This window comes from Clinocottus analis, unplaced genomic scaffold (genome assembly GCF_023055335.1).
Source record: "Clinocottus analis isolate CAN_PGR_092001 unplaced genomic scaffold, fCliAna1.0.p SCAF_7, whole genome shotgun sequence".
In the NCBI taxonomy this organism is placed as follows: Eukaryota; Metazoa; Chordata; class Actinopteri; order Perciformes; family Cottidae; genus Clinocottus; species Clinocottus analis.
The window spans coordinates 8,656,401-8,683,417 of record NW_027176229.1 but is presented as its reverse complement, the minus strand read 5'-3'; the positions used below and the strand labels follow the sequence as shown (position 1 = coordinate 8,683,417).

Here is a 27,017-nt window from a genome sequence, read left to right as displayed (position 1 = left end):
TCCCTTTTGAGTTAATATGTCTTAAAGGAAAGTACTAAGAGACAGACAAGCTTATTGTTGGTTTTGATCCTTTAATCGGAATTTGTTTTTAAAAAAAAGACAGATGAGTCATTATTTGTCATGAAGGATGTACATTATTTACGGCTGAAACTCGTAATAAGTTGTAATTCAAACTGTTTGTTTGGTTCTTCTAATTTGTTTTTCTCTTGTCCACGTGCTGCAGGCTTAAAATAACAACACCCCAGCTAGAGAAGGATCTCTCATATCATCACTGCCATTTCACATGCAGCTCATCTTTGGAGTTGGACTTTGTACAGAAAAGAGGATTTAAAAAAAATATGATCACGACAGCAACTACCCAGCAGCAGCCAACGTTCTCATGCTTTTCAGAAAAAGAAGGAAAAAAAAGAATAAAAAGTGACTCCTGCTATTTTCTCAAATCTACATTCCCACTGGACATCATGTGAATTTTACAGTGTTGAGCCGACCGGTGACCATGCGGACAAGGGGCCGGTGCTGGTGAAGGAACGGGCGTATGAAGGGCGAACAATGTGAGGTGAAGGAAATCAATGGAAAAGGAACGTGTGTTGGAAGGAAATCTGTGGGCAGCTGGAATGAGTGGTTACTTCATTTCAATTTTCACATCTGAAAGAAGCTCATGCTTCAATTTTGGTCAGTTTTGGCAAATTTTACTTTCAGTTTGATGTGAACGGGTATGGACTGGTGTGTTTTGAAGGTCACAGAAAGTGGTTTGCAGGTTGGTGGGATGGACACGAGAAAGTATAATGAGAGAGACGATCCTGGGAAGAACTGTAGCCTAGTGGATAAACATGTACACCCAGCAGTCTGCGCTCATAGACTTACATACATTTGGTTCACTGTGTTTATTTTTTTTTGAATGCACTGAAATGCTTTGAAATCAAAAGTTGTTAACAAGTGATTGATGTTGTTTTATAAAGGGAGGAGTCTGCAAGTTGTTGTCGTGAGAAAGGAAAGTGACATAGTTTGTCCATCACCTGAAATAACAGTTTCTGTCCACACTGCATCGCAACAGAAGGCTAAAACGGAAACCAACAGTTTCTGTTTCACCGCGGTCAACATAGTGACCCTCACTCACAGAGCTAACCTCTCGTACCGTGGAGCGACGCAGTCTCATGAGTTTCCTGGCTGGTTGCTCTTTGTCAATGATGTGTATCAAAGGGGATATAAGGCATTTTGTTCATAAATGATTTGTGTTTTAGAAAAGAGAGGCGGAAGTGTGTTCTCTTGATGAGAGGGAAGATCAAAAAGCAGTTTTTATTTTTGTTGGCTTTTTATATAAATGTATATTAGGGTCAAAAGGAAAAAAATTGAAAAATGAAGGTGCAAAAAAAATTGCAGACATCTTAGTTGTATATTAATATCTCATTCTTTGGAAAGCACATCTCATTTGATAAAGGCTCACCATGTTTGTAAACAAGAAATAACCACGTAACTTAAATGTGTGTCAAATATTGTCGAGTTACGCCGACGATCACCTATTTATATTTTGTATTTGTCCAAAAAAAAGTGACAGAAAAAAAGTTTATCTGCAGTGTTCTTTCTAAAGGCCATGACTTACATGTTGTCCGACAGACTCTGAATCTTCGAACCAGACACTCTGGAGGGGTCAGAGGTCAGACAAATGAGACAGACAAGAGACGGCAGTGTGAATAAAAGTTCTTTACTTTTTTGTCCTGATGCATTCAGACCAAGTTACCGCCGACCCTGAACCCTTCTTCACCAGTGCATCTTAAGAAATATTCAGTCGTGAGCATGAAGAAAAACTGTACAGATGTTTATATTCTATTCTTTCCAAGTGCCAGTTTTTTGTGGTGTCATTTGGATATTAACTAATTCATTCATGTGCAAGAAGAGAGTACGCGAGGACGAATGGATCTGGATGTTTAAGGCAAAAATAAAAAGAGTTACATCACACTGTACAAAAACAAAACATCAAGTTTGGTCATATAGTATATATTTTTACAACGTGTTAGGGTGGGCAGTTGAGATGAAGAAAAGCAGAGAGATTCTGAATCATATTGACGTTTTTCTCTTGCCTGGCGAGACTGCACACTAAATTCGGTGATGAAGTGTTTAGTCTCCTTTCCAGCCTCAGTCTGTCAGAGAGACAGAAAGAGAATCCAATCCAAGTTGGCATCACTCATGCGTCATCAAGGCGAATGGCATGTGCCTGCATTGAAGTCTGATTTTTCTTTGTGGCGTATGTGACTTTATAAAGCTTGCATATTTTACACAGTGTTTACAAAGATGTATGTTGTGGTAAAAATCAATAAACTACAAAAAAAGTACTCTATAGATTTTAATTTCAGAGATTGAAAAAAAATATAATGTACCCAGCATCCCTTTTGTGTGTCCTCAGAAGTGTGTGCTTTCATTGAATAATACTGAACCCTTACAAAAAAAAACCCGAATGACTGTCTGTTCTCGACTGCACTTTGCAGTACCACAACCAAAGGATCTGGAGTTGTATTTACATGCATTCATAACGGGTGGGGGGAGGTTTGGTTTTGTGGATGTGCAACGCATTGTAAATTCACAAAATAAAGAGCCAAGCAACTGTGCTGTAAAAGAAATGCAGGACACGGACACACATGGAATCAAACAAACCTACCTGTGTAGATATAACTGATTCAAGACCGTCAAAATAAAGTAACTGTACTACTCAGTAGCAGATGTGTTTGTACCTATCATGTGCCTTAACCTTTTCCATGGTAGATAAAATAGAAATAAGTGTGTTTTATATAACTTTATTCCTCCCTTTCAACTGGCATCTCTCCATTCTGTCTGTTCCCGTCTCCCCCTTCCCCACCCGTGTCACCCCTCCTCCCTTTGGCCTTCACTCAAGTCACTCATTCATTCATCCTGCACCCCTTTCCCCATCGTCCCCTCAACCCCGAGTAGGATAGACTGTTGGTGGGTTTCTGCATTGTATTACATTGTATTATAAACTTTTAAAAAGATAGTCATTCAAATAATGGTTTTCATTTCCTAGAGGAGTAAAGTTGTTAATGCTTTCGTAGCGAGCAGAAGCGATGCCACAGTGACAGAATGTATTATGTTGATTTTACTAATACCCAGAGGCAAATATTAAGCTTGTTAAACATAACGGAAAAAAACTGGTTTGTAGAGTATACATTTGGTGTGTTTTCAATAAATCATGCCTGGAAAGAAATTGCTGCATGGCTCTGTCTCTTATTTTATATTTTGTTTTTATGTAATGATAGTCATGCTTTTAAGATGACATGCCACTTACTAGTCTGCTTCAAGGCCTCCACCATCATCCACCCAAAAAAACAAGGATCACAGGACTCACAGGACTCAATGACTTCAGGCCCGTCATCCTGACCTCTGTGGTCATGAAGTCTTTTGAGCGCCTTGTTCTGTCAGACATCAAAACCCTCCTGTACACCCTGTAGTTTGTCGACAGAGCCAACAGGTCTGTAGATGACACTGTCAACATGGCCCTCCACTACATCCTCCAGCATCTGGACTCCACAGGAATCTACGCCAGGATCCTGTTTGTGGACTTCTGCTCTGCTTTTAACACCACTAGTCCATCCCTGCTGCAGGTCAAGCTCTCCTGGCTGCACTTGCCCAACCTCCATCTGCAATTGGATTACAGACTTCCTGTCTGACAGTAAGCAGTGGGAGCTGAACACCAGCTCCATCACAAAGAAGACCCAGCAGAGGATGTACTTCCTGAGGCAGCTGAAGAAATTCAACATGCTAAAGACCATGATGGTGCACTTCAACACTAACATCATTGAGTCCATCCTCTGTTCCTCCTTCACCGTCTGGCATCAGCGCATCATCTGCTCTGCTGAGACGGTGATTGGCTGCAATCTGCCTTCCCTACAGGACTTGTTCGATTCCAGGACTCTGAAGCGGGCAAGAAAGATTGTCGCCGATCTCTCTCACCCTGCACATAACTTGTTGGAGTCCTTTCCCTCTGGCAGGAGGCTGCGGCCCATCAGAACCAAGACCTCACGCCACACTAACAGTTTTTTCCCGTCGGCAGTCAGGTTCATCAACGGAGCCCCGGTCCACCAATGACTGACCCTGTCAACCCCAGACAATTTCCTACCGGTCACCCCTACACATCCCTCCATACCGCATATTAAATACACTTGATTGCTGTCATTGCATGAACTTCAGTTATCTGGAAATATTGATACTTTTTTTTGTAAGAAAAGCTACATATGTGAGGTAACAATGAACAAAAGTTAATAACAAACAGCTGATTTTTTAACAATACAAGCCTATGTTTGTATATTTTATTTTACATTATTTACATTTGCTATGTGATATAAGTATGGGATCTTTCTCATATACATTCGGCTCTACAATAACATTATGTAGGCCCACATAATTATTACATCACATTTATTGATATTTCATATCTTAGTTTAATCTGAACACAGTGTTATTTATTTTAGATTTAAATTTCATTGAACAATAATAATACAAAGTTGAATTTCGAGTCGTTTCATTTCTGATCAGGCAATAGTCTCAGCCAGCACATACCCGGCTTGGGTCCTTTCATAACAACAACATGGCTGCCCTCTGCAGGGCCAGACACCGGTGGAAAATAACTAATAGTTTGCACGTTTTTACAAGAAACCTAACAGGTAACAATATGTTGTTAAACAATTTATTTTGTGTTGATATGAAGAGCGGAACGGGCGCTGGTTTATAATTATAAATGTCATCGTTATTATTCAATGTAATAGTTATGTGTCTGTCACACAACTAACCAGCAGCGGTTATATTGCACTATTGTATGCACATATAACCTATGCGTGTATAAATACAGTATATGGGAGGTTAATGAAAAACTAATAGGTTTATAACTATACTCTTTTTAATTGTCAGTTTGTACTGTCTAATATTCATCATCCAATATGCTCGTTCAGGGAGCTACGACTATGACCTGGTGGTTATTGGTGGTGGGTCAGGAGGCCTTGCTTGCTCCAAGGAAGGTGGGATTATCTTTTAAAGTTTCTGAATCTTTGCTTTGCACATTGACTGTAACCCGAACCCCACCCTGACGATGTATTTGTACTTACAGCAGCACAGTTGGGACAGAAAGTTGCTGTCCTGGATTATGTGGAGCCATCTGTTAAAGGTTGAACTAAATGCATTTTTCTGAATCTGTTGTGCCAGATAATTACAAAAACGACAATGTGTTGTTTGTTGATTGTACGACATAGTGTAAGTGTATTCTTTAAATGTTTTTCCCCAAACAGGTACCAAGTGGGGTCTTGGTGGTACATGTGTGAATGTCGGCTGCATTCCTAAAAAGCTCATGCACCAGGCTGCTCTGCTTGGCACTGCAGTCAAAGATGCCCAGAAGTATGGCTGGCAGATCTCAGGGCCAATCAATCATGACTGGTACTTCATTTAAACGTTTTATATCAACTAGTAGCTAAACAGCACCATCTAGTGACGTAAATGCAGGAGGACAAAGATGCTACTTGTTGTAATTGCTTAGTTTTTAAAGGTGCCAAAATACAATTTACTAGTACTTAATTATTATATTTCTACTATTCAATACTCTTTTCTTACTCACTGCATGCATTACCGTTTGAATAATGTATTCAATGTTAATAACACAATTCATAAGGGACTAAGAGTCTGCTTACGGGCCAGATTAATAAAACCTTGAAACAGCAAAAGAGCACCGGTAAAAAATACAAGGCAGAAACAAAAGCTGTGAGTTCTGTGAGAAAGGCTTTCATGGTGCTCTGATGTGTTCAAAACAACAACATTATCTGCATGTTGATTTTAATTCTCTATGCCTGTGAGCTGACCCACGCAAAGTAACTACATGTGATCATAGGCACAGCAGGAAGCATCTTGTCCTCTGTGCGGTGTCAGTTTGGTCAGGACTGCACCGGCCATGTTGGTTTAACGTATCACCTGATGTGTTTTACAGGCCCACCATGGCAGAGGCTATTCAAAACCACGTCAGGTCTTTAAACTGGGGTCACAGAGTTCAGCTCCAGGACAAGTAAGTGACACCAGCTCTGTTCACTCACTCATTTTCTATGATACACTTTCATATATACAGAATTTACATAAAACAATGGATTATTTATATGTCCTTTAAATTGTTACTCATTTGTATGACATGAGCTATTGCTGAAGGATGTACATTTCAGTTGGCACACAGCTGAAGGATTGATAGTCAGCGACCACATGTTGATTGAGTGGCTGGCTGGAGGGCAAACAGGTGTTCCCACTGTTAATAATAATATGAGATTCTCCTGCAAACACTCCAGTTCAGCTGTTGTTAACAGTACCAAACAGTTAGTTCATGGCTATTCCCAAAAGCAATCCTGGGTAAATAGATTTGTGTGACTCGGACAATCTTTGCATTGTACAATTTGGAATTTGTCTCGATCACACTCATGACTCAATGAGAAAATGTATTTAAAAAATACATGTATATATTTTAATCAAAAACTGCAATTCACTCTTTATATTAGGTATAGTAGATCACAATATAATGTGATTAATATTAGATTGATCTTTCAACATTTTAAAAAAATAGTGTCTTCTGGCAACGGCATGCCTTTCCAATCAGAATCATAAACAAATAACGATTCATTATTACCATTAAAATATTTTTGTTTTGCTTTTTAAAGAGTTGCAAAGCTGAATTTATGATGTGGAAATATATTAAAATTGTGTTTTTTCATGAGAGAAAAAATGTTCGCGATTTCAACATCTAATCTGCATCCGCTGTCCTCCTTTTGCTAAAACAACAATGACTAGCTCATGAACAACACAGGCAGTAACAATGGTTGCGGTTTCCTCTCATCATGCAGCCTGGCCTCTTCTCTGTGCAACTAAATCACTTTTTTGTTTGTCTCTCCTGAGTTAACTTTGTAATAGTTACATTGCATTTCAGATGATTAAAAAGATACTAATGTAGAGAGTATATAACGGGAATTATCAGGAAATAAGTGTTCGATCTACACAACTACAGGTTAATGCACTACCAGGAGCAACCAGCTGTTCATTCTCTGTTTTGCAGAAAAGTGACGTATCTAAACATTAAAGGAAGTCTGGTGGGTGAACACACTGTCAAAGGACTGACTAAAGCAGGGAAAGAGGTGGGTGGTTCATCTATTTATTTATTTATTCAATCAGTCCTAAACTGATAATTGTATGTCAATTAGTAAGACCACAATCAAAAAATGTATGAGGTACTTTATACAAATCTAGTGATTAAATTTGTAATTTTGTTTATTGTCCCTGTGTTTATTACTTAAGATCAGGGTTTGTTATACTAATTTTATCCACAAGAGGCTGCAGTCACCACTACTCTAGTGTGCCGTTACTTGGTTGGAGATTTCCAGAGTTTCCATTATAATCAGAGAGTTTCCATTATAACCTTAATGAGTACTGTGGAGACCACTCGCTTTCATTTGACATTTCCTTGTTTTTTTCAAGGATATGAACAAAAGCTATCACTTCACATTTTCCTCCTCTCACATACAGACGATCCTGACAGCTAAGAACATTGTGATCGCCACAGGTGGACGGCCTAACTATCCCACAAAGGTATGTAACATTTCCCCCTTCCCACATTTTCCTCTTCCAGCATGTGTTATTTTATTGAGTGTTTAACAGGTACACAAAACAAATGAGAAAGAGTAGACAGAACCTCTAAAGTCATGTAAAATGTGGTTTGTGAGCATTGCAATATGGTTCACATACAGCTCAAGCCTTAATACACAAGAGATAGCATGTTTTTGATGGTACATTTGGTTGGGTTGAGAGTTCTGCTCACAGCTTTAACTCTTGTTTCAGATCCCAGGAGCAATGGAGCACGGACTCACGAGCGACGACATCTTCTGGCTGAAAAAGTCGCCTGGGAAAACGTGAGGACACCCTCCACCTACCGACACACATCATGTGTTAAATCGTATTATTAATAAGTGCCCTCTACATCTGATGATGTGCAGTGATAATAGTCTGCATGTAGTGTCATCTTCGCTTCAATGCTGAAAGATAAAGTCATTCTCCTTTTAGGGTATTTTTTCTTCCTTTCTTTCTTTGAAAACTGCCAAAAAAAACAGACTGTGAACATCAATGCAAAAATGTATCTGTTTGTGTATTGATATCACCCTTAAATGCATGCAATCTAGTGTTGCCATTGTTGTTGTACAGTGAGCTACAAGGGGAACGGAACCTCTAACCTATTGATGCCTTGCTTTAACTCACCGCACTGACCCGACACGTCCCACTGTCACGCACTGTAATCATTCATCAGTGACATGGAGTTTGTTTTTCTCCCTTCCTGTCAGCCTGTCTTCGCCTCATGATTCCGATTAGCGCCGTGCATCCTGACCTCTCCAGAACAAGCCCTTTAATCCAACCATTTAGCCCCTGTCATCACCTGGTTAATTGGTCTTTCCCTGACGTTTCCTCTTGGCACAACGTGCAGACAGTGACTCGTGGTTGTGGTATACCTGGGTTGTGGTGGTTGTTGGCTTCATGCTGACAGATGAGCGGAAATAATTATTCCGATCTGTAAGCTTCATATGTATCTGTGTTGCCTGCACCTGGGGCCGTTTTTAATTATATTACTTTTCTAAATGCTGATTTTAATTGCTTTGGCTGATGATCCATGCTTATGCTTTTGGAAATTGGCAGAAGGCCCTTTATTTAATGTTTTTATTTGTATTTTGAGGAACATCAGTTCCTTCTAATTTTTGAATGCTAAAATGTGTGGCATTTCTTTGTAGCGTCTATTTTGTAATATGCAGGCTATTCAACTTTCCGACCACATGGTGGCAATGTAAAGTTATTTTAGACAAGAAATTACCATGAGTCCACTGAAGCCATCCTGAAAACAATTACCACTGAAACATTCGCCCATTCAACAAAACATCATTGTATACGAAGCAGAATTATCCACTTGAGCTCAGGAAGTCCCTTGATGTCAGTGTGATGGTTAGTGGAGTCCTCTACCTCCCCGCAGGCTGTATGAGGTTAGCATTAGCTTTAGCTTCGTCTCTAAGGGTAGACCACACACTCTGGCCAGAGCTAGAGATGTTGTTGTGCCGCCCAGCTTTCAGCTGTGCAGGTGAGGTCCAGAAGGCTGTTTCTGCCCGCAGGGCTGGTTGTTGGAGGGGGTTCAGGCGAGTGATGGGTGTCTAATGGGTCTTGAAACACAAACACACCCGAGTGACAGATTTGGCCCTGAGGCCCGAAGCCCAGAGCTGGCTGCCATCATCATGCTATCAGGAGAAAGCAGTGAGCGCGTGCCAGCAGGGCTGTGATACAGGTCGAGGGATAGGCCAGTACATGAATGAGGGTTTGTGTTGTGTGTCTTACGCAGCCTGTGTTGTGGCGGACAAGGATCGCACTTCCCGGGAATATCTTTCAGCAGTGTACTGCAAAGCACCACATATGGCTGCAGCAGAACTTCCCAGCTGTTGTAGAGAAAGAAAACATTCACAAGGTCATGCATGCACTCGTGTGCCTGTGTTATACTGTGAACAGCGTAACAAAATGTCCCACGCTAACCAACATGGGCTTAACAGTTACTCTCAACCATTGTAAGCAACACAGCAGCCCTGGCTGCCACATATGTACCGCTCTCTTAATAACTGGCAGATTGCATTGGCATTTATTTACAGTAACTTAGTATGTCAAAGAGTTAGGAAGTTGTTTTATTTTTATTATATGGAAAAAATACATGTTTTATTTAGAATGTAATGCACGAAAGGCTGGTTTAAGTCGCTATTTTTGTTTCATTGTCCTGAGGTCCTTGTACCTTTGACAAGTATAAAAACCCAAAATGTGAAGCCCAAGCATGGGACAGTGCCAAACTGAAAAGAAGTCTAAAGCAACAATAGACAAAAGTATCTTAGTTGGACTGACACCAAACCTTTGTAACAAAACCCCCACAGGCTCGACAGACACACAGAGGGAGTATCCAAATCTAGTGTTATCTGTGATGGGGCTTCTGAAGAACTACCCAAGGTTACCAGGCTGCCACCAGGCAGGAGTTCCCCGCTTTTCCTCCCCTTCGCAATGGCTCCCTTTATGAGACACAACGCTTTCATGCCTGTGACTCTTTCTTTGTTCTTGTGTGTCTATATATATATATATATATATATATATAGACACACAATATTCATATATATATATATATATATATATATATATATATATATATATATATATATATATATATATATATATATATATACAATATTCCTCAAAAAATTGTATGGACACAAAGTTTGAAAACAAAACAGATATGTAGATACACAAAGATACATTAAAAAAATATCAAATAGGAAATCACCATGTAAAAACCCTAAATGTTACCTTTGTTGAAAAGGGTCCAAAAGGTTGTGAAAGATCCATAGCGTCATCTTTTAGATGACAAATGTAGCAGCTGCACAGACTCAGACCAATGTACAATGAGAAGGAAGGCGACGAGGGAAAATGGGACAGTTTCTCAGTGATGAAAGTGTAGAATCAAGCTAGAGCTCTTTGCCTAATCTTCTTTAAGCCACTTTACAATATGCGTTAAGTGCTGCTGTGAATTACACAGACACAGGGAACGAGGGCACCGGGACTTTGAGTGGTTTGTGTTAGCATGGACACGGGCAGGATGTGCCTCAGGCAGCCCGAGCTGTCAGGTGGAGCAGACCTAAGGTAAGGAGGTCTCGGTTGGAGAGGTGAAAACAAGGATGAGAAGGGCCTCATCCATGTGGGCGACGGGCATCACTCAGCCGGCTGATGTGTGGGCTTGAGCCCTGAACATGGCACACTCTATCTGAAGGGATTAGCGAGCCTTAACGCTGGCAATTAGCCCTCCTCAATGTTACAGATCTCAGAGCTGGATTAGAAGTGTGATTCACCTGGACCACACACACACACACACACACACGCACACACACGCACACAGCAAGTGCACACACCTTTTACTGTCCCTTTTTTTTTTAACATTTTCTTCACACGTCTTCACCTCCCTCTGAGGCTGTGAAGTTTTGTAATTCATCACCTCTTTAATTCTAAGATTTTAAAGGAAGCAATTTTGGACTTGCTTTATAAAATAAACAAAACAAATTGACAAAACAAGTTCTTCTGACATTAAAAATAAAATATTATTTTTAATATTATTATAATATTAAAAATAAATTCTGAAATTTATTTTTGTTGTATTGTTAGTTTTGCTAACAGCTTTGATTTGTGTTTTGCAGGCTTGTTGTTGGAGCCAGCTGTATCCTTTGTTTGCCTGAGAGCTTGTAAATAGATCCACTGGATAATTATCTATTGTTTTCAGCTACGGTAACATTTTTTACTTAATACAAGCGTCGGCATCAGACCAGTTTCAAATAGTATTTCTGAATAACTCTTTGCACTTGAACTCTTAAACTCAAGGTATCATATCTGCACTAATAAACTGTGATCTATTTTCAGTCTGAGACTCATAATGTGCAGGCCATTTGGAGAACCATGACTTATTCCTCCGTTTTTAAAACTACTTTCTTGTTGTGTAAGAGTGTCCCTCCGTATGCCTTATGGCTACACATCACATGCTACTGTTCATGCAAATACAGAACAAGAGTGTAATTCTCAACCTGGTGTTGCTCAGATGTGGCTCTGGAGTGTGCAGGCTTCCTCACCGGCATTGGCTTGGACACCACAGTGATGGTCCGCAGCATTGCCCTCCGGGGGTTTGATCAGGTATTGCTTCATAAACTTTAATCTGCATATTCTGCGTAATCATGATATTTTGTGACTTGTGAAAGTGGATATTCTCTTTCGGTTAATGCAGCAAATGGCCGGTCTAGTCACAGACTACATGGACACATATGGGACCAAGTTTGCATGGAAATGTGTCCCAAAGAGTGTGGACAAACTTCCCTCAGGAGCCCTGCAGGTGACCTGGACCGACACCAATACAGGCAATGAACACAAGGACACTTACGACTCCGTGTTGTGGGCAGTTGGTGAGTCTGCATGTTGCTGTGCGTGGGTGTCATGTTGGGGTCAGCTCAGTTAAATATGAAACCAGCCTCAATACATGTGATAATGTCGAATGGAATATTTAAGTAATATGCTGAAGAAATCATTCTCACCCTTCATCTGAACGTCACTGGGTCATTTTTAAATAGAGAAATATCTTGTAGTGCTAGAGACTCATTGTGTTGCTCCTGGACTACTGAGTAGAGGACATGCCAAAGTTTTAGACTTGAGACTTGTACAGAGGTCAGACTTAAGACCTCAAAAAAGTGAAGGCTCGAGACGTGACCTGTACTGTGCATGATAAAATCCAAGACCAATACAAATGAATATAACTGTCAAGCATTTCTTACACAAACTTACACCTTAAATGTTACACTATTAGACACTATTAGCTTTGAAAGGAAAATGTCTTTGCCTTGTCTTAATGGACTTGATTTGGACTTCCCCCAAAAGACAAAAAAAAACAACAGCTCTGACTCTGATTTTGCTTTCATAATCCATCCGTTATCAGAACCGCTTATCCTGTTACGGTTGCGGGGCGCTGAAGCCGATCCCAGCTGACGAAGGCAGGGACAAACTCGACTTTACAAATTTTGTTAAATTCATTGTAAGTACAGTACAGTAGTACAGTAATTTACTCACTATGCCCTATTGTCTAAACTTCTCTTGGTATTACATGTAAATACACCAGTCGTATTGTTCCCCAAAACCGAGATAAGACTATTCTCCCTGCTCTCATCAATTTAATTGTGATCCTCAATGGAGAGCAGTGTCAGCAGATAGCAGAGGAATCAAGGCTGAAAACAAAGTAATAAAGCCTGAGTGATGGGAATGGCCAGGGGAAGTGTTAATCACCCACCACTGGCGCTCTGGTTTGAGAGAGGCAGGACTGGGCAGGATGCACCCAGGCACAGGGTCACCACGTTCCCCTCTTTGTTCTCCCTCTCTGTGCCTTCCTGCCCATGCCAGCCCTGCGGAAACCAACCCTGCATCTGTCACTGCCGTCCCTGCCCGCGGCCCTTCGCCTGCCAGCATGGTCGTCTATCCATTCTCTATTCTAGCTTTTCACTTCTCCCGTTCCACGAGCGGTATGAGTAACAATGGAGGGAACTTCTCCCGGGCCCACTGCCGTCGGCTTATTTGTATTTCAAAGATGGCACAAACGCTTCTGAAAATCTGGCTACCAGGCTTTTCCAGTTGCTATGAGTGTTGTGAGGAGGTTGAGAGGGTCCTCATGCTCTGTGCGTGAGAGCGACAAGGATGTTTGTGACCCTGCAGCTGAGATGACGTTTGTTCTTCCCTCCCGCGGCAGAATTCCCACATCGCTTCAGCGTTAGACTGCTGGTGAGAATGATATTTGCATTGACTGCACGTGTCACTAGCTGTTCAGACTTGTGTGAGATGCTTTAAGCCTGTTTCCTATATTCACTCAAGCAACACTTTCTCACAGACTCAACAAAGCACAGGACATTATTTATTATTTTTAATTCCAATCCACAGTGCACCAATAAATGAAGTATTTTACCCTGTTTTTAGCTGCTGTTGGTTATTCAGCTTCTATTCCTTGTCCTTATATCAAAACTGTGTCACATATTAATTCGTAACACCAGCATCAATATTGTGCGACTCGCTGGAGCCTCGCGTGGATCCAGCTATATCCATGATAGCCTTTGTTCCCATACAGTTCAGTGAGAACCAGTAACAGTGTGGCCTCTGCGCTTTGATGTGTGCATGCAGGAGTTATGAGTACAAGGCCACTTCCTTTTACTGTGACCTTACACTAGGGGCCAGGCAGGGTCGCAGGCCTCTGTGGAGTTATTAAAGGCCAGAGGAGACCGGGGGACAGTATCACCACTATGTGCCACATCCTCCTCCACGGCCCTGCCTCCCTCCACCTTTCCCCTGCTCCTTCCTGGCCTCATGGCCGCTCCCCTGTCCAGGTGTGCCAGCAGAAACACACCAGGAAACAGAACATTTCCATGCTTCCTGTCTGCATGAGGACAGTGGGCACATTGCTCTTCTTCCTCTCTGAGCTCTACGGTACTGAAGGATGTCATTCGAAAACATTTCCTAGTTCTTTTTAAAGGACTTTTGACTTTGTCAGTTTTATAAATTACTGATGACATCCCTGAATGTTCCCTTTTTGTTTTACCCTGTTGGTTTGCAAACTCTACATTGCAGTACAATTGGGAAATATATTTGAAGTGAACATATTTAGACTACAAAATAGACTTTAATATTATTTCTATATATGAGATTATTTGGTGAGAACATGGTTTCTTCAAGTCAATGAATACCTTCACATATACTGTACCGGTATACACATTCACACCCAAATACTGGCCGAACGTGTATTTAAAACTGAAACTTCAGAAACAGATATAATGCACATTTTTGTTATCATGTCATAGTTAACATCTAAAAATGTGCTTTTAAAGCTTTTAGTATTTTTCTATAACATGTAATAATATTCACCAAATAAGCAACAATCATTTAGGTTTTGTGAAAAACACCTTACAGTACAAAAATCGCAATGCATTTCCCATTCCTTTGACGTTTACATTCACAAATGTGTTCTATAGCTGGCAAGCTCTTTATCGATGTACATCTTAAAATCGTTTTGGGCTTGTAATGGAACACAATTAATTTTTGTCATCCTGTACAATCTATTCCCCGAAAAGCCAGTCACCCCACATTGCTCTCCCTTTTGTCTTTGTTCATTTGATTGATCAGATAAGCTTCAAGCGCTCATTTCAACTTGTGGCGGGTTGTTGTGGCTAATTAGCGCCGCAGTCTGGAGGCTTCCTCTTTATGTCACAACAGGCTTTGTTCAGAATCAGTTGTGCATGTGTGCGCGTGTGTGTGTGTGTGTGTGTGTGTGTGCGTGTTTGTGCGTGCGCACCAAGTCCCTTATCAGCCGGCCCACTGTTGTTGTGTCTCCCCATACAATGGAGTTGTGGTCATTGCTATAGTACAACAGTGACTGGATCTACAGACAGGAAGACCAGTTTCATAAAGAGAAAGTCTTTACCGGTCAGCTTGTACTGATGGTTTTTTTGGGGGGGGGGGGGGGGCAATATTGATATTTTGGCAGTAATAGAAATTAATATTTTTTGGCAGAAAATGTATTTAATATCTCAGTTGCAAAAAAAGTACTCTGTTCAGAAAAGTCAAGTTATAAACCTTCACAGGCTGCTTTATAACGTACAATATTATACGTCTTCATTCTTGACACTGGGAATACTGGTTGGACCCAAAAAATTAAATGCATTCCAAGTGAAGGAAATATTAAGTGTATCACCCACTAGTCTTATATCATCGAATGTAGTATTCTAGATATATTCCTGCATTTTTTTTAGATGTAGAATTGTGGAAAGATAAGAGAATTCAACTTAAAAATGGAAATGGCTAAATTCACTAGAAATTCGGCAATGGTAAGAATGAGGTCTTGCATTTGGGAATTGGTCATGACTAACTTCTAACTTCCCGTCTCTCCTCCTCCTCCTCTGTGCTCCCCATCGCCTTTAACCACCCATGCTGTGGAGCACTAGACGGTTCCCTGTAGCCCCCTGGTCTGAGGGGAGGGGGAGGACGTTGTTCTTTGGCTCCAGCCAGGAAAAAGGGTCTCGGGGGTTTGTTATTTTTGCTGTCCGATAGTATCTACATTGGTAGCTCAGGGCCGGGTGTTTATTTTGCTACCCAGGCAGGTTGTTTGGAGCTATAGAGAGGAGGGAGAGAGAGTGGTCCATGCCCCATCACCATAGAGACTCTGTGTCGACAGCATTAGTCAGCCGTCCCCCAGGAAGTGTCAGAAATCACACCTCTGGGTGTCCCTGGGGGTCCATGGATCTCGATTCCCAGCTGCGCATCAGTTTCTCCTCTCTCTCGCTCTCTCTCTCTCAGCTGGCCAGATGTTGCTGTTGTTTTCTAATTTAATAGTTTGGCCTTCATTTGGTTATTGGTTTTCTACAGACATTTCTTCTTCATGGTCCCCAGAGGATCGACACTAAGGACGTTGGTGTTCCACTGACTTTTTAAACAAGTTTTTTAACTAATTATCAGAGCCAAAATAATTCATGATGTTATGATAATATCACGAATTAAACAAAAAATAAAACAAAACATTACTTGTTAAGCAGAATTTGTCTGATGATTGAATTCATTTTTTTTTGGTTTCAGCAATAGTTAATTTGTTGTTTTGAGTGTTTTGTTTTTTGTTTTGTTTTTGGAAAAGCTCTTAATAACCATCCAATCTGCTCAAACAAGTGTTTGGTAATTCCTGAAAATTATTGGAAGTGCTGCATACTAATGTGTAAGGAACGCAGTATCTACTCGGCTTTTGGAAATTCTTGAACAGGTTTTCTGTCAGCATAGCTGATACATGCCTTAAAAATACTCTCCTTCTCTCTCTCTCTCTCTCTCTCTCTCTCTCTCTCTCTCTCTCTCTCTCTCTCTCTCTCTCTCTCTCTCTTTCTCTCTCTCTCTCTCTCCTTATGGTGTTTCCTTCCCTCCACCTTAGGCAGAGCTCCTGAAACCAAAGCCTTGGGCCTGGACAAGCTTGGTGTGCAACTCAAAAAGGAAACAGGAAAAATAATTGTGGGCTCTGACGAATCCACCTCGGTGCCAAATATCTTTGCTTTTGGTGACATCGGCGAGGTAGGCGTTGTCAACAGTGACACTACACTGACAGCAGAAACAGCCCTGATAATAGTCATAAAAACACTCCTCATTATTTATTATTAGACTGTACAATAGAATACTGTGGCATGCTGTAAGTCTCACCCATCACAGTCACCATGAATGCTTTTCATAGTTTGAGCTGCTGGCATAGAGCACTGTCGGCTCTATGAATGAAGTCTGGGATTAAACTTTAGCACATATCAGCTCTGGAGAATTAGTTTTGTATCATGGCGGCACATACTGGAATTTGTGTGTCATTAAGTAATAAAGTGTGGTCACTAGATCTTGTCGACACTTAAGTGGAGATGCGATGCAATGTGTGGTAAGCAAACAACCTCCTTCTTAAAAGCAACACAAGGTAAATAACCAGCAATATGAGCACTTTTTTTTTCTTCTTTTCAGTATGCGCATTTCCCGCACATATGTTTGCTATCCCTGAAACATCAGTCCTTTAATTTTAATTAATAGGAAATAGAGAGTTGTAGTTTGTCAGACTTTAAGAGGTAAATACATCTCATGAACCTTGTGTTTTTCTTTTCACAAACCACACTGCTATATGTGCAAAAAGCACAAGACTATTTGTAAAATAATGTACTTTCCTCTCGTTTGAAAAGTATCAACGACTGAGCTGTGCACATTTGATGAAGGTCACTAAATATAGAAACGAGCATAGTTATTACACCAAAAATGAACCATTATCCTGTAGGCTAGACTTTTATTTGTGCACACACATTCACAACATGTTGCCAACAGCAAGTGAAGCGTTGATGTAATCATTGGCATTGCCACATTGTTCAGGGCTGAACCAGCCGTGTCAATACTAGTTATACCTGCTGCCTGTAATGTCAGTGTTGTTTTTTCACCACGGCCAGCTGTGTGCTTCCTTCCTGCCTCCCAGGCCTCATGACACCCACACTTACTCTCTTTGATTGACAGTTTGCTTTGATGAGACAGTTTTGCTTCACCCCAATATGTCTTTTCTCAGCAACAGAGAGGTTTTTTTTTAATTATTTTTTCTTTTTCTTTTTTTTTTTTTTTTAAAAGCAGGAGGATTGATAACTCAATTTGTCAAGTGCTTTGTTGTTATTTTTTTTTCCTCTAAGAGAAAAGTGCCAAGAAATGCATTGTGATGACACATGACAGTTACTTGGAATACCAGAGCTCACATACATGAAGTGCAGGAGATATTTTGGACAACAGGATGTGGAGTGGTAATTTAACAGGTTTAAGTCATGCCTTTAGAATTGCCCCGCAGCACTACTGTTTCCTGGTGTGCGTGCGCGCACGTGCGTGCGCGTTGGAAAACATCCAGAGCAATAAAAGCAAAACGCAGAAATGGTTGTAAGTGTGCTAGCCTGTTTAAATGTTTAGCTCGACTGCCTTATGGCCTTTATTTCTGCACATAGCATTGCTTTGTGTAATCATAACTGTTGGCTATAAGTAACAGAAGTCTAAAGTTTAAAGCATGTGGTCATCCGTTTTTATTTCAAAGGAAACACATTTTTAAGCAGCAGGCTGAGAATGTATATGCCTTTGAGGTCATCATGTATAGAAGTGAATACAGTTGTATCTTCTTTTAGGGTCGTCCTGAATTGACCCCGACAGCCATTAAAGCAGGAAAGCTTCTCGCCCGTAGATTGGCTGGGCACAGCACCGAACTCATGAATTACGACAACGTAAGACCCACACGCTCTCAGAGGCTGATCATTTCGCTCAGTCTATCCACATCTATCTATTTTTAGCCAAACTCTCAAGATCTTTGGTGTTTTATACCTCAATGAGTCATAAACCACAATCTTCTCCATCATGTCATCATTCATTGATACAGAGTATTAAATATGTATTTACTAAAATATGTACTTCTATAATACATTTGTGGCACCCCAACACTCGTAGATCTACATATTCCATATTTGAACTGGAATGAGGTGGTTGGGTTATTTTCTTTTAGGTAGCTACCACAAAGGTTTAACAGTCATTTGGAGAATAGCGTACAGTAGTAAAATGTAAAAAATAAAAATAAAAAAAGCAGTACATGCACGTGAAAGGAATGAAACTAGTATTTAATGATAATGAACTAGTATTTAATGATAATACTACATTTTCTGTCAAACTATTAATCAATTGATTGTCTAATTGTTTGTGCTGTGTGTGTGTGTGTGTGTGTGTGTGTGTGTCAGGTGCCCACCACTGTGTTCACCCCTCTAGAGTACGGCTGTGTCGGTCTGTCTGAGGAGGAGGCTGAGAAGAGACATGGGAAAGACGGCATAGAGGTAAGATGGATGTCACTGTTGTGCAGAAGTAAACTCTGATTTTTTCTCTATAGATATGTCGTATTTTGAAGCACAGCTTCCATGTCCATATTTACATTAAAATGCAATAAATAATAAAATCTGAAATATTTCTTTGTAGTTACACAATATAAATTTACCCCAACTTTTACCACTACAGTATATAGAACAGATTGTGAAAAAATATGTTCATAATATATTAATTACAATCCAGGAAAGCACACATTAAATAGGAGAAGGATGATTTGGGACATTAAACTTAATATTTTGGCAGATGATTCCAGGTAATAGGATGCAGTGTTTGGAGGTACAATTAAACTCTATTTTTTATTTTTTGTGTACATGGGTACTTTGTAGATGGTCTATAAAAGTCCTGCACTTACTGCGAGCTTAATTAAAAATCTATCACTGTGTAGAGGGAATTGTATATTATCAAAAAGAATATCTTCAAAATAAAACGGTACTGAACTGGTGAGCATTGATCTCCAGTTGTGAATGAAACTTTGTTGTATTATGTGTTTAGTTTATGTACCCAGAAATGGCATGCCACACACGCACAAAGACAGTTACAAAGGCAGTGTTAGTGGCTTGTTGCTGCCGTCAAACAGCATGAAAAATGCAATGTCCCTCAACCGCTGAACAAACATCGACATGAACGTACAATGAGAAGAGCAAGCCGCTCTGTATCTTTACGTGCTTGCGTACATGAGCGGTGTGCCAGATGCTAGCCAACACCTGCACGAAGCCGCCGATAAGCGGTTTCGGCGGTGAGGTGGGGCACCTCGCTGTGACTGACAGGCGAGCAGGAGGTCTGATTGAGGTGTGTATGAGGTGATGATAGGCGCGCCGAGATCAGAGAAGGAGCTGTAGCTTCAGCCCCCGACAGCTGCGTGGCCCTCACAACTTGTGTCGGCACGTTGGCCAGTAGAATAAAACACACTACACGCATTTTCAGTGAGGGGTTGGAAATCAATTCCTATCATGAGCTGGCATTGATGTTCGTTTTTTTGCACATTCGTATGCTCTGCTGGTTAAAGGCAAAATCGTTTTTCGTTCACCGGTCAATTTTGAGAGTTGGGCTTTTTTACTTCTATAATATGTTTGTTTTTTTAGACTAGTGGAAATAAAACATCCCAAATACACATTAAGGTGTTTATGTCATTACACTTTTCAATTTGGACTTGTGGATTTCTCTTAAATTTCCCAAAAATGTTCATTAGATAAGGCCTCATTAAACATAATGTTTCTGAAGACTAGCAATGCCAAAAACTATTATCTTAATGTCAGTAATCAACTGGGCAGGTTTGATAGTGATATCTATTGGTCACCTGGGATGTCTCCATTTAAGCAAAGATCCACAACAGACTGTTTTGTCATCACCGTGAAGTGCTGATCGTCCGTAATTCACGCTTATGCAGAATGCAAAATAATACTGCTTGGGCTTGAGGACCATAATTATACATTCTATATAATTACTCCAGTGAAAGATGAATGTTTCCTGTCTGTAGGTCTACCATGCGTTCTACAAGCCTCTGGAATTCACTGTTGCAGAGCGCAATGCCAGCCAGTGTTACTTGAAGGTAGGTTTAAACAGCTCTGTGACTTTTTACGAGGTGTTTTCAAGCAGATTCGGTTGGCATCGTATACACTATGTAATTTAGTTCATTGTACTACATATATATTTGTGTTAGATGCACTGTTTGCGCATGCTTATTTACCTTAAGCTGCCGCGCCCATTTTATCACTTGCTGTTGAAACGCAGATGTATTAGCTCTTCCAATTTGGCTCGATATAGCTATTACTGAGCTATTACCAAATTAGTTGTACTTGATTTCATTTACTATTATTGTTATTATTATTTTTGAATACCCCATAGTTAAACATGCAGTGCAGACCTGTGTCTAACCTTTCTGGCAGTGATTAATTACAAAAACACAGCCAGCAGCTCCTCACAGCTTCAAGAAGTTCCATATCGATGTTTTTGGGGTAAACCAACATATATTGGGAATTGGAACAGTTGCTTTCTTGCCTGGAAAAACTAATTCACGCTTATTAAGCACTTTAATCTTTAATCTTAAAAACACTTCTTTTTTTTTAATGGCAATGAAAGGATGATAAAGCTGGTGATGTATTCACACTTCCATTCTAAACAGAAGTAATATTTCAAAATGAGGTGAATCAGAAGCATGCTAGCTCAGACAATAAACATGGTCACAGGTTGAAGGACAGGAGTGGTGCCTCCTGCAGCAGGTTAGTGGGGTTCAGACTGCTGCCTGAAGGACATTTGGAGACTCAATACATTGATAGTCCTCGAGGTTTAATCATAATCCTGCCAACCTTTGATTTGTCCATCTGGTCATCTTCAATGCAGTGTTCTACCTCCTCAGGTGGTATGTGCACGGGGTGGAGAGCAGAAGATCCTGGGTTTGCACTTTACCGGTCCAAACGCGGGAGAAGTCACACAGGGCTTTGCTATGGGCTTCCAGTAAGTTTATTACACCCTAGATTTTTTTATTTAACCCTAGAACACTAACGTGACAAATAGTAACATCATCACTATAATTTACCCAACATGCTGTACCTAATCAAGATAATTCTCATCAAAATTTATTAAAATACAAGACATAGAACAAAAACCGGGTATCATGTGGGCACCCTGAAAAAAAAAAAAAAGTTCTTTGGTGAAGAAACAGTCTTCCCACAATGGTAATGTCTACCCAAAATGTTTTCACCTTCTTATAACTAACGCCGGTTGAAAATCACCCGAACACGTGCCTGAAGAAAAAAACAGAGATCGGAGCAAAGAGACACGCCCGGCTTCAGTGAGCAGCATGAAGCTACACGAGAACCCATGCAACTCAAACAAAAGCAACACAAAAAAAATAACTAACCACAATCAAAATCCCTCAATGTTAGTCTTTTAGGCTACATATGTTGTTTTTACTGCACAAAGATCCAAACAATCATGGTACTGAGTTGTTTTGTTTTAACTCTTTGAAAGTCACCACTGCTCTTGATGTCCAGTTCTGGCCAATACTCCATTTTGAGGCATTTTTAATGGTTAAAGGTCTTAAGTCTCAAAGGTACTAAAATATCGTACAGAGAACCTTAAATGCAACTATTCAACACATCACAAATCCAATTTTAAGTCAGATTCTTTCTCACGTCCTCTGCAGACACAAGCCTTTGTTGTGATCATTCCAAAAGATTACTGGATTTATTAGTGGGTAGAAGATGATGTTTACAGTTGTCAGTCATGAGATAATGCAAGTTAAACCAATGTGAATGACCTCCGAGTGTATTTGTTTCACAGGTGTGGAGCAACATATTCTCACCTGTTGCAGACAGTGGGCATCCACCCGACCTGTGCCGAAGAGGTGACCAAGGTCAGCATCACAAAGCGGTCTGGCTTGGACCCCACGGTAACCGGCTGCTGAGGTTAAGCACCTCAGTCTCTGAACACGAGTGAGCACACATGGGTCCTTCTGTAGCAGTAGAAAGAAGTTAGCCTGGTTTTCTCCTGCTTTCTCTCTGAGTCCTTCTCCATTTTTCATGGCTCAGTTTCACACTCTGGGAACATGGTCTCTTCATTGGCCAGTCATGAAGGTCATCACTGGTTGGCCAGGTTAGTGTACTATATAGGTGCATATTGTGAATGTATCCTCTAAAAACACAAGGTTACGGATCAGGTTGGTGAGAGTTGAGGCAAGCATCCTTTAAATTAACAATCTCATCAATCAGGATTAAGGCTAGTGCTCAGGGTTTTGTTTATCGTACAAAAACTGTGGACCAAACCCTTACGTTTTTCTGAATATATATATATATATATATCTGCAAATATTGTTGTTTCTCCGGCTGTACTTCCTGTCCATTAGTCTTGGAGGTGACACATAGCATACACCCTCACTACCCCTTCCAGCCCCCCAACCCGCTCCCCATGACACTGATGGATGGGCCCAGGGCCGTCGCCGCAACACCGCCCCATTTCCCATGGACACACACAAACAGTCAGTGGGCCGCTTGTCAGTCAGGCAGCTAAGACCTGGCCAGGGAGCTCCGGCTTGTTTAGGCCCCAGCAGACTCCAGCCCCTTCCCCTTTCCTCCATGCCCTTCTTTATCCAAATGCATGAAAGAACACCGGGACTACAAATATTTGCTGTCTCAAGCCATGTGGATGCCACTGGGCAACTTTACCTGTTGATAACAGTGCTTTGAGAGCTCGACTATAACGGTACTACTCAACGTCACCCAAAGGTGGCACTATTGCCCTCCAGTTCGCCTGTTTTATTCTGAGCCAAGAATGGATAAAGTAGTCATTGGATAGAAAATAAGCCTGAATACATTCAGGTTGCACATTTAATCCCTTTAATCCCCATAGAAGATATGTGCTCTTGGATGACATTTGAAAGCAGACTGGCTTTATTGGTGCCAAACTGATAAGGGTTATCTGTTGTGTATTTACATTGATGGCAGGTTAGACCTAAAGAGCCTTCACACTTAGAGATAAGGCAAGTTGTTTATACCAATAAAGCAGTAATAGCCCCCTACAGTTTGCCAAAGTGCTCAAGTGTCCAACCTGCTGGCTACACTGGACATCTTGGCTTTATTATGAGGAGGAGGAGAAGGAGGAAGAGGAGGAGGACTGTCAATAAAGGGGTTGCTACAGAAATCAGGGGAACTAACAGGAGGCTGCTGGGCGTAGTTTATTGTTATTTGAAGTCTAATCTGCCCAGTCTGATTAATGATTTCGATGAGGGGAGTGACAGTGTGCCAGGAGATGGAGCGAGGAAAAAAAGAGAGAAAGAGGTACCAGGTTTATTTGGCCCTGGGCCAGAGGAGAGAGAGAGAGAGAGAGAGAGCTGAGTTTCAGCCCTGGTTCAGGAGGGAAGGGGGATTCCTGTGTGCTCTGTTCAGGGCTGAGGTGCTGACTGAAGGACCCTGACCTCCGCTCAGCAGGAACAGCTTGACTCTATCACTCGGAGCACAGAGGGCTCATATGCTGCGGCGCTGCACGGCAGGGGCCTGGGGGCGCTCAGCGTGGAGGGGAGGTGGGGGGTTTAGGATGGCAAGGAGACGGACAGACCCAACCAACCAGCCAACCAGCACAACACTGAGCGGTAGCGCTGTGTTTGCCCAGGGTAATTGAGTCTATGTTCCTGTGCTTAACGAGCCACTTCAGAGACCTCGGGGTGGGCCCAAAGCAACGAGAGGGAAGTTATTGAGGCCATCAGTGTAACTGTAATGTCTGTTTGCTTTTTACCCTCCACTTCCCTTCTGCGTTTTCTCATCTGCTCGATATCTTGTACACAGTGTGGCTGCTCACACATAATTTTTAATCACGTATCTGTCTTATTTGAATCTCTGTTAATTGTTGTTGAGCAGTCCCTCCAGGCCCAAGCTTTGACCAGTTCGCCTCGGCTGTGCCCCATAGAGGGGTCAGGGTTCAACTTTCAGGTCGGCCAGATAATGATGGCCTGCACTAAAATCCAAAACTGGGGAGTGTAGGCCTGATGTCTCCTGGCTGCCAATTCAAGAAGTTGTAAATAGAGAAGTGTAATTTTCCATTTATTATACATAATTTATATGTAAAGTATTACCACTTTGTAATGCACAGTGTCATTATTAAAGTAAAGATGCCTACTGATTGACTTTCATGGTCGCTTCCATCTGTATTGTGTATTCATGTCTATGAACTTGTACATATACAGTTTATTTTAAACTACAGCCACAGGCAGGTTAGCTTTGTATGTAGACAAACAGAGATCCGACTTCTGCTGATATTCACCATGCAGACACAAGAGTGGCATCAATCTTTTCCTGTACCTGTCAGCAGAAAAACAAACATGTATTTCTCCGAATGTTGATCCATTCCTTTTTAAAGAGAATTTATTAAAATTGTTTTGCTCGGGAAATTCCTTCTTCATATCATTGTAACGGCATCCAAAAAACCGAGAACCACTGACCACTGCAATGTAAACACGCATCTGTACCGGTTTACCTTAGAATATGCTACATGGCACAGTCTTGTATTGAGCAGTGTCACAAGGGGTGGTCACACTTTGACCCGGAGTCGTCTCTGCTGACAGGCAGCTCTGCTATGCAGCCCTGTCACTCAAGCCTCTGCACCAACAATGGCAGAAATTCCACTGTGTTTGTTTGGTTAAGGACAGAGCTCTCGGAAACCCCTGAACCTCCTCAGGATCCACAGCAGCCTCACTCACCCTGAGAAAGAGGCTGGTGTCAGTCCCAACTCAGACAGCGGGAGTAAAGTTCACCCGCCATCTCAAGAATAGCCAGTCCCATTAAGCAATTGTGTCTCTTCTGTCCCACCACAATAGAGCAAACAGGCTAAATCCACCTTGAAATGCACTTAGTAGAACATGTCAACATGTCAGGGTGCGCTCGGTTCTATGCTCGGTCTTAATCCAGCCCATTGAACACTGACAGTTGTCTGTGAGTCAGACATTCACAAGGCCTTTGTCACATCAGGTCTTGAGCCCTAGCAGCCACGCTGGAGGAGCAGAACCTTCAGACACACGTTAAAACACACATGCTGGGTATACAGACCCGCAGCCGGAGCAAAAGCCTCAGGAAGAAGAGAAACCGATACATAACTTGTGTAAACATTTGCGAAAAAATTACGCTCGGAACAGAAAAGGCTCAACCTTGGTGAGGATTATCCCTGAGAAATGAATAGGGACCAATTATGACTGCTCTGTTGTACTGCCAGTACCTGGCTCAAGAGCTGTCAGCCTGAGATGCCTGTAGGGCCTGGGTGGGTGCGGTGGCTGGGGAGGGTCCTCGGGAGGCTCGATGCAGAAAAAAGGCCCTCTCACTGGTAAGCCAAGGTGAGTCTCCCAACTACATTTTTGTGTTTTCCCCTTCACCTGGCCTCCCAAGTTCAAGACAATTAGCTGAAAGAACCTGCTGAAGCCATGCACTGAGCCTAATGGTATAAGCTCACAAAAACAGCTAAGGTAACGTGGGTGTTGAGATGAGATTGTGTGCCATACAAATTAACACAGTTTACAGACACCACAGTCCAAATACACATTTTAATCTTGTCTCTGGATTGTAACCAGTACAGAGTCTTAACACTCCCCACCAGGAATGTCAAGGTTGTCTCGTTTGTTTCAAAGACTAGATATTTCAATTGAGTTATACTGTAGCTACTGCAAAGATTCAGGCATGGACTTTCCTCCCTTTTTGACCTCTTATTCAACCACAAACATTGAGGAAAAGGTCGATGTCGACTTGTCAGAGTGAGGTCCTGTTGGTAGCCCAGTAGAGGCGAGGGCCTGTGAATTGAGCTTATCTGACCCCTGATAAGAACAGGATACCCTCAGGATTGGGCTAGATTCAATACACATGGCTGCTCCAGCGGCTTTTATCTGAGTAGAAGTGGGTGAAAAACGGCTAGATGTAGCCCTGCGGTTAGGTTTGGCCTATCGCGACCGGTCCGGCCGACCACAGCCTTACGCACAATAAGTAAAAAGGATTTGCTACAGTGTCATAGTTAGCAGTTCTGATCCCAAGACGTCACTAGGGAGGCAATTACGATCAGCAACCTCAACTCCTAAATCATTTAGTCAGGTCTTTCGCCACACAGGGAGCTGTTTTATTACCTCTGGAAGCAACACAAAGATTTATTGAGCTGATGTTTGATGATGACATACAACAAAGGAGCAGTGTTTGCGTGCATATGCATGCCAAGCCACGCACAATCGCAGTCTGCATGCAAAAGCAGAAAAAAAACGCACCCTGATGTTTGGATTTAAAGAGGACAAGTCTGGCACATAATTTGGACTTGCATGAATTATGATTATATTGTTGCACCTCTAACAACCTCTTCATCATTGTCTGTTTCATCAGCTCCGCTTAAAAAAAAAAATCAAAGCCAGGAAGCTATTTAATAAAACCAACCTGTGATCAGATGAAGTCAAGCCAGGTTTAATGAAGAACATTTCTCAGACAGGTAAATCATATGTTATAGCAAGGAATACG

The 27,017-nt window shown here is 41.4% G+C and overlaps 2 protein-coding genes across 13 annotated transcripts in view; both read left to right on the top strand.

Annotated features, from left to right (window-relative positions):
• arvcfb (ARVCF delta catenin family member b) overlaps positions 1 to 3,204 on the top strand; it is a 187,745-nt gene extending 184,541 nt beyond the window's left edge. For all 12 annotated transcript variants that reach the window (XM_068604477.1, XM_068604469.1, XM_068604468.1 and 9 more), the window contains one exon: positions 224 to 3,204. Coding sequence is in view for 2 of the 12 variants with exons in the window: in XM_068604475.1 (XP_068460576.1) it covers positions 224 to 229 (6 nt within the window). In the remaining 10 variants the exon portion in view is untranslated. The remainder of the gene's footprint in view (positions 1 to 223) is intronic.
• Positions 3,205 to 4,587: 1,383 nt separating this feature from the next.
• txnrd2.2 (thioredoxin reductase 2, tandem duplicate 2) lies at positions 4,588 to 24,813 on the top strand. The gene is made up of 17 exons (XM_068605108.1): positions 4,588 to 4,670; positions 4,956 to 5,021; positions 5,111 to 5,167; positions 5,289 to 5,433; positions 5,978 to 6,052; positions 7,082 to 7,160; positions 7,549 to 7,611; positions 7,861 to 7,931; positions 11,274 to 11,293; positions 11,669 to 11,760; positions 11,852 to 12,026; positions 16,562 to 16,698; positions 18,303 to 18,398; positions 18,903 to 18,995; positions 20,522 to 20,593; positions 21,401 to 21,498; positions 22,327 to 24,813. Exons 1-17 carry the CDS (start codon positions 4,595 to 4,597, stop codon positions 22,448 to 22,450), a joined length of 1,539 nt encoding a protein of 512 aa, XP_068461209.1. The 5' UTR covers positions 4,588 to 4,594; the 3' UTR covers positions 22,451 to 24,813.
• Positions 24,814 to 27,017: the final 2,204 nt, after the last annotated feature.

Bases quoted from the DNA above. Each gene is read 5' to 3' on its own strand.
- txnrd2.2 (XM_068605108.1), top strand. From the start codon at position 4,595: ATGGCTGCCCTCTGCAGGGCCAGACACCGGTGGAAAATAACTAATAGT. The intron at 5,434-5,977 runs GTACTTCATTTA...TGTGTTTTACAG, and splicing joins GGGCCAATCAATCATGACTG to GCCCACCATGGCAGAGGCTA. The intron at 7,612-7,860 runs GTATGTAACATT...CTCTTGTTTCAG, and splicing joins GGCCTAACTATCCCACAAAG to ATCCCAGGAGCAATGGAGCA.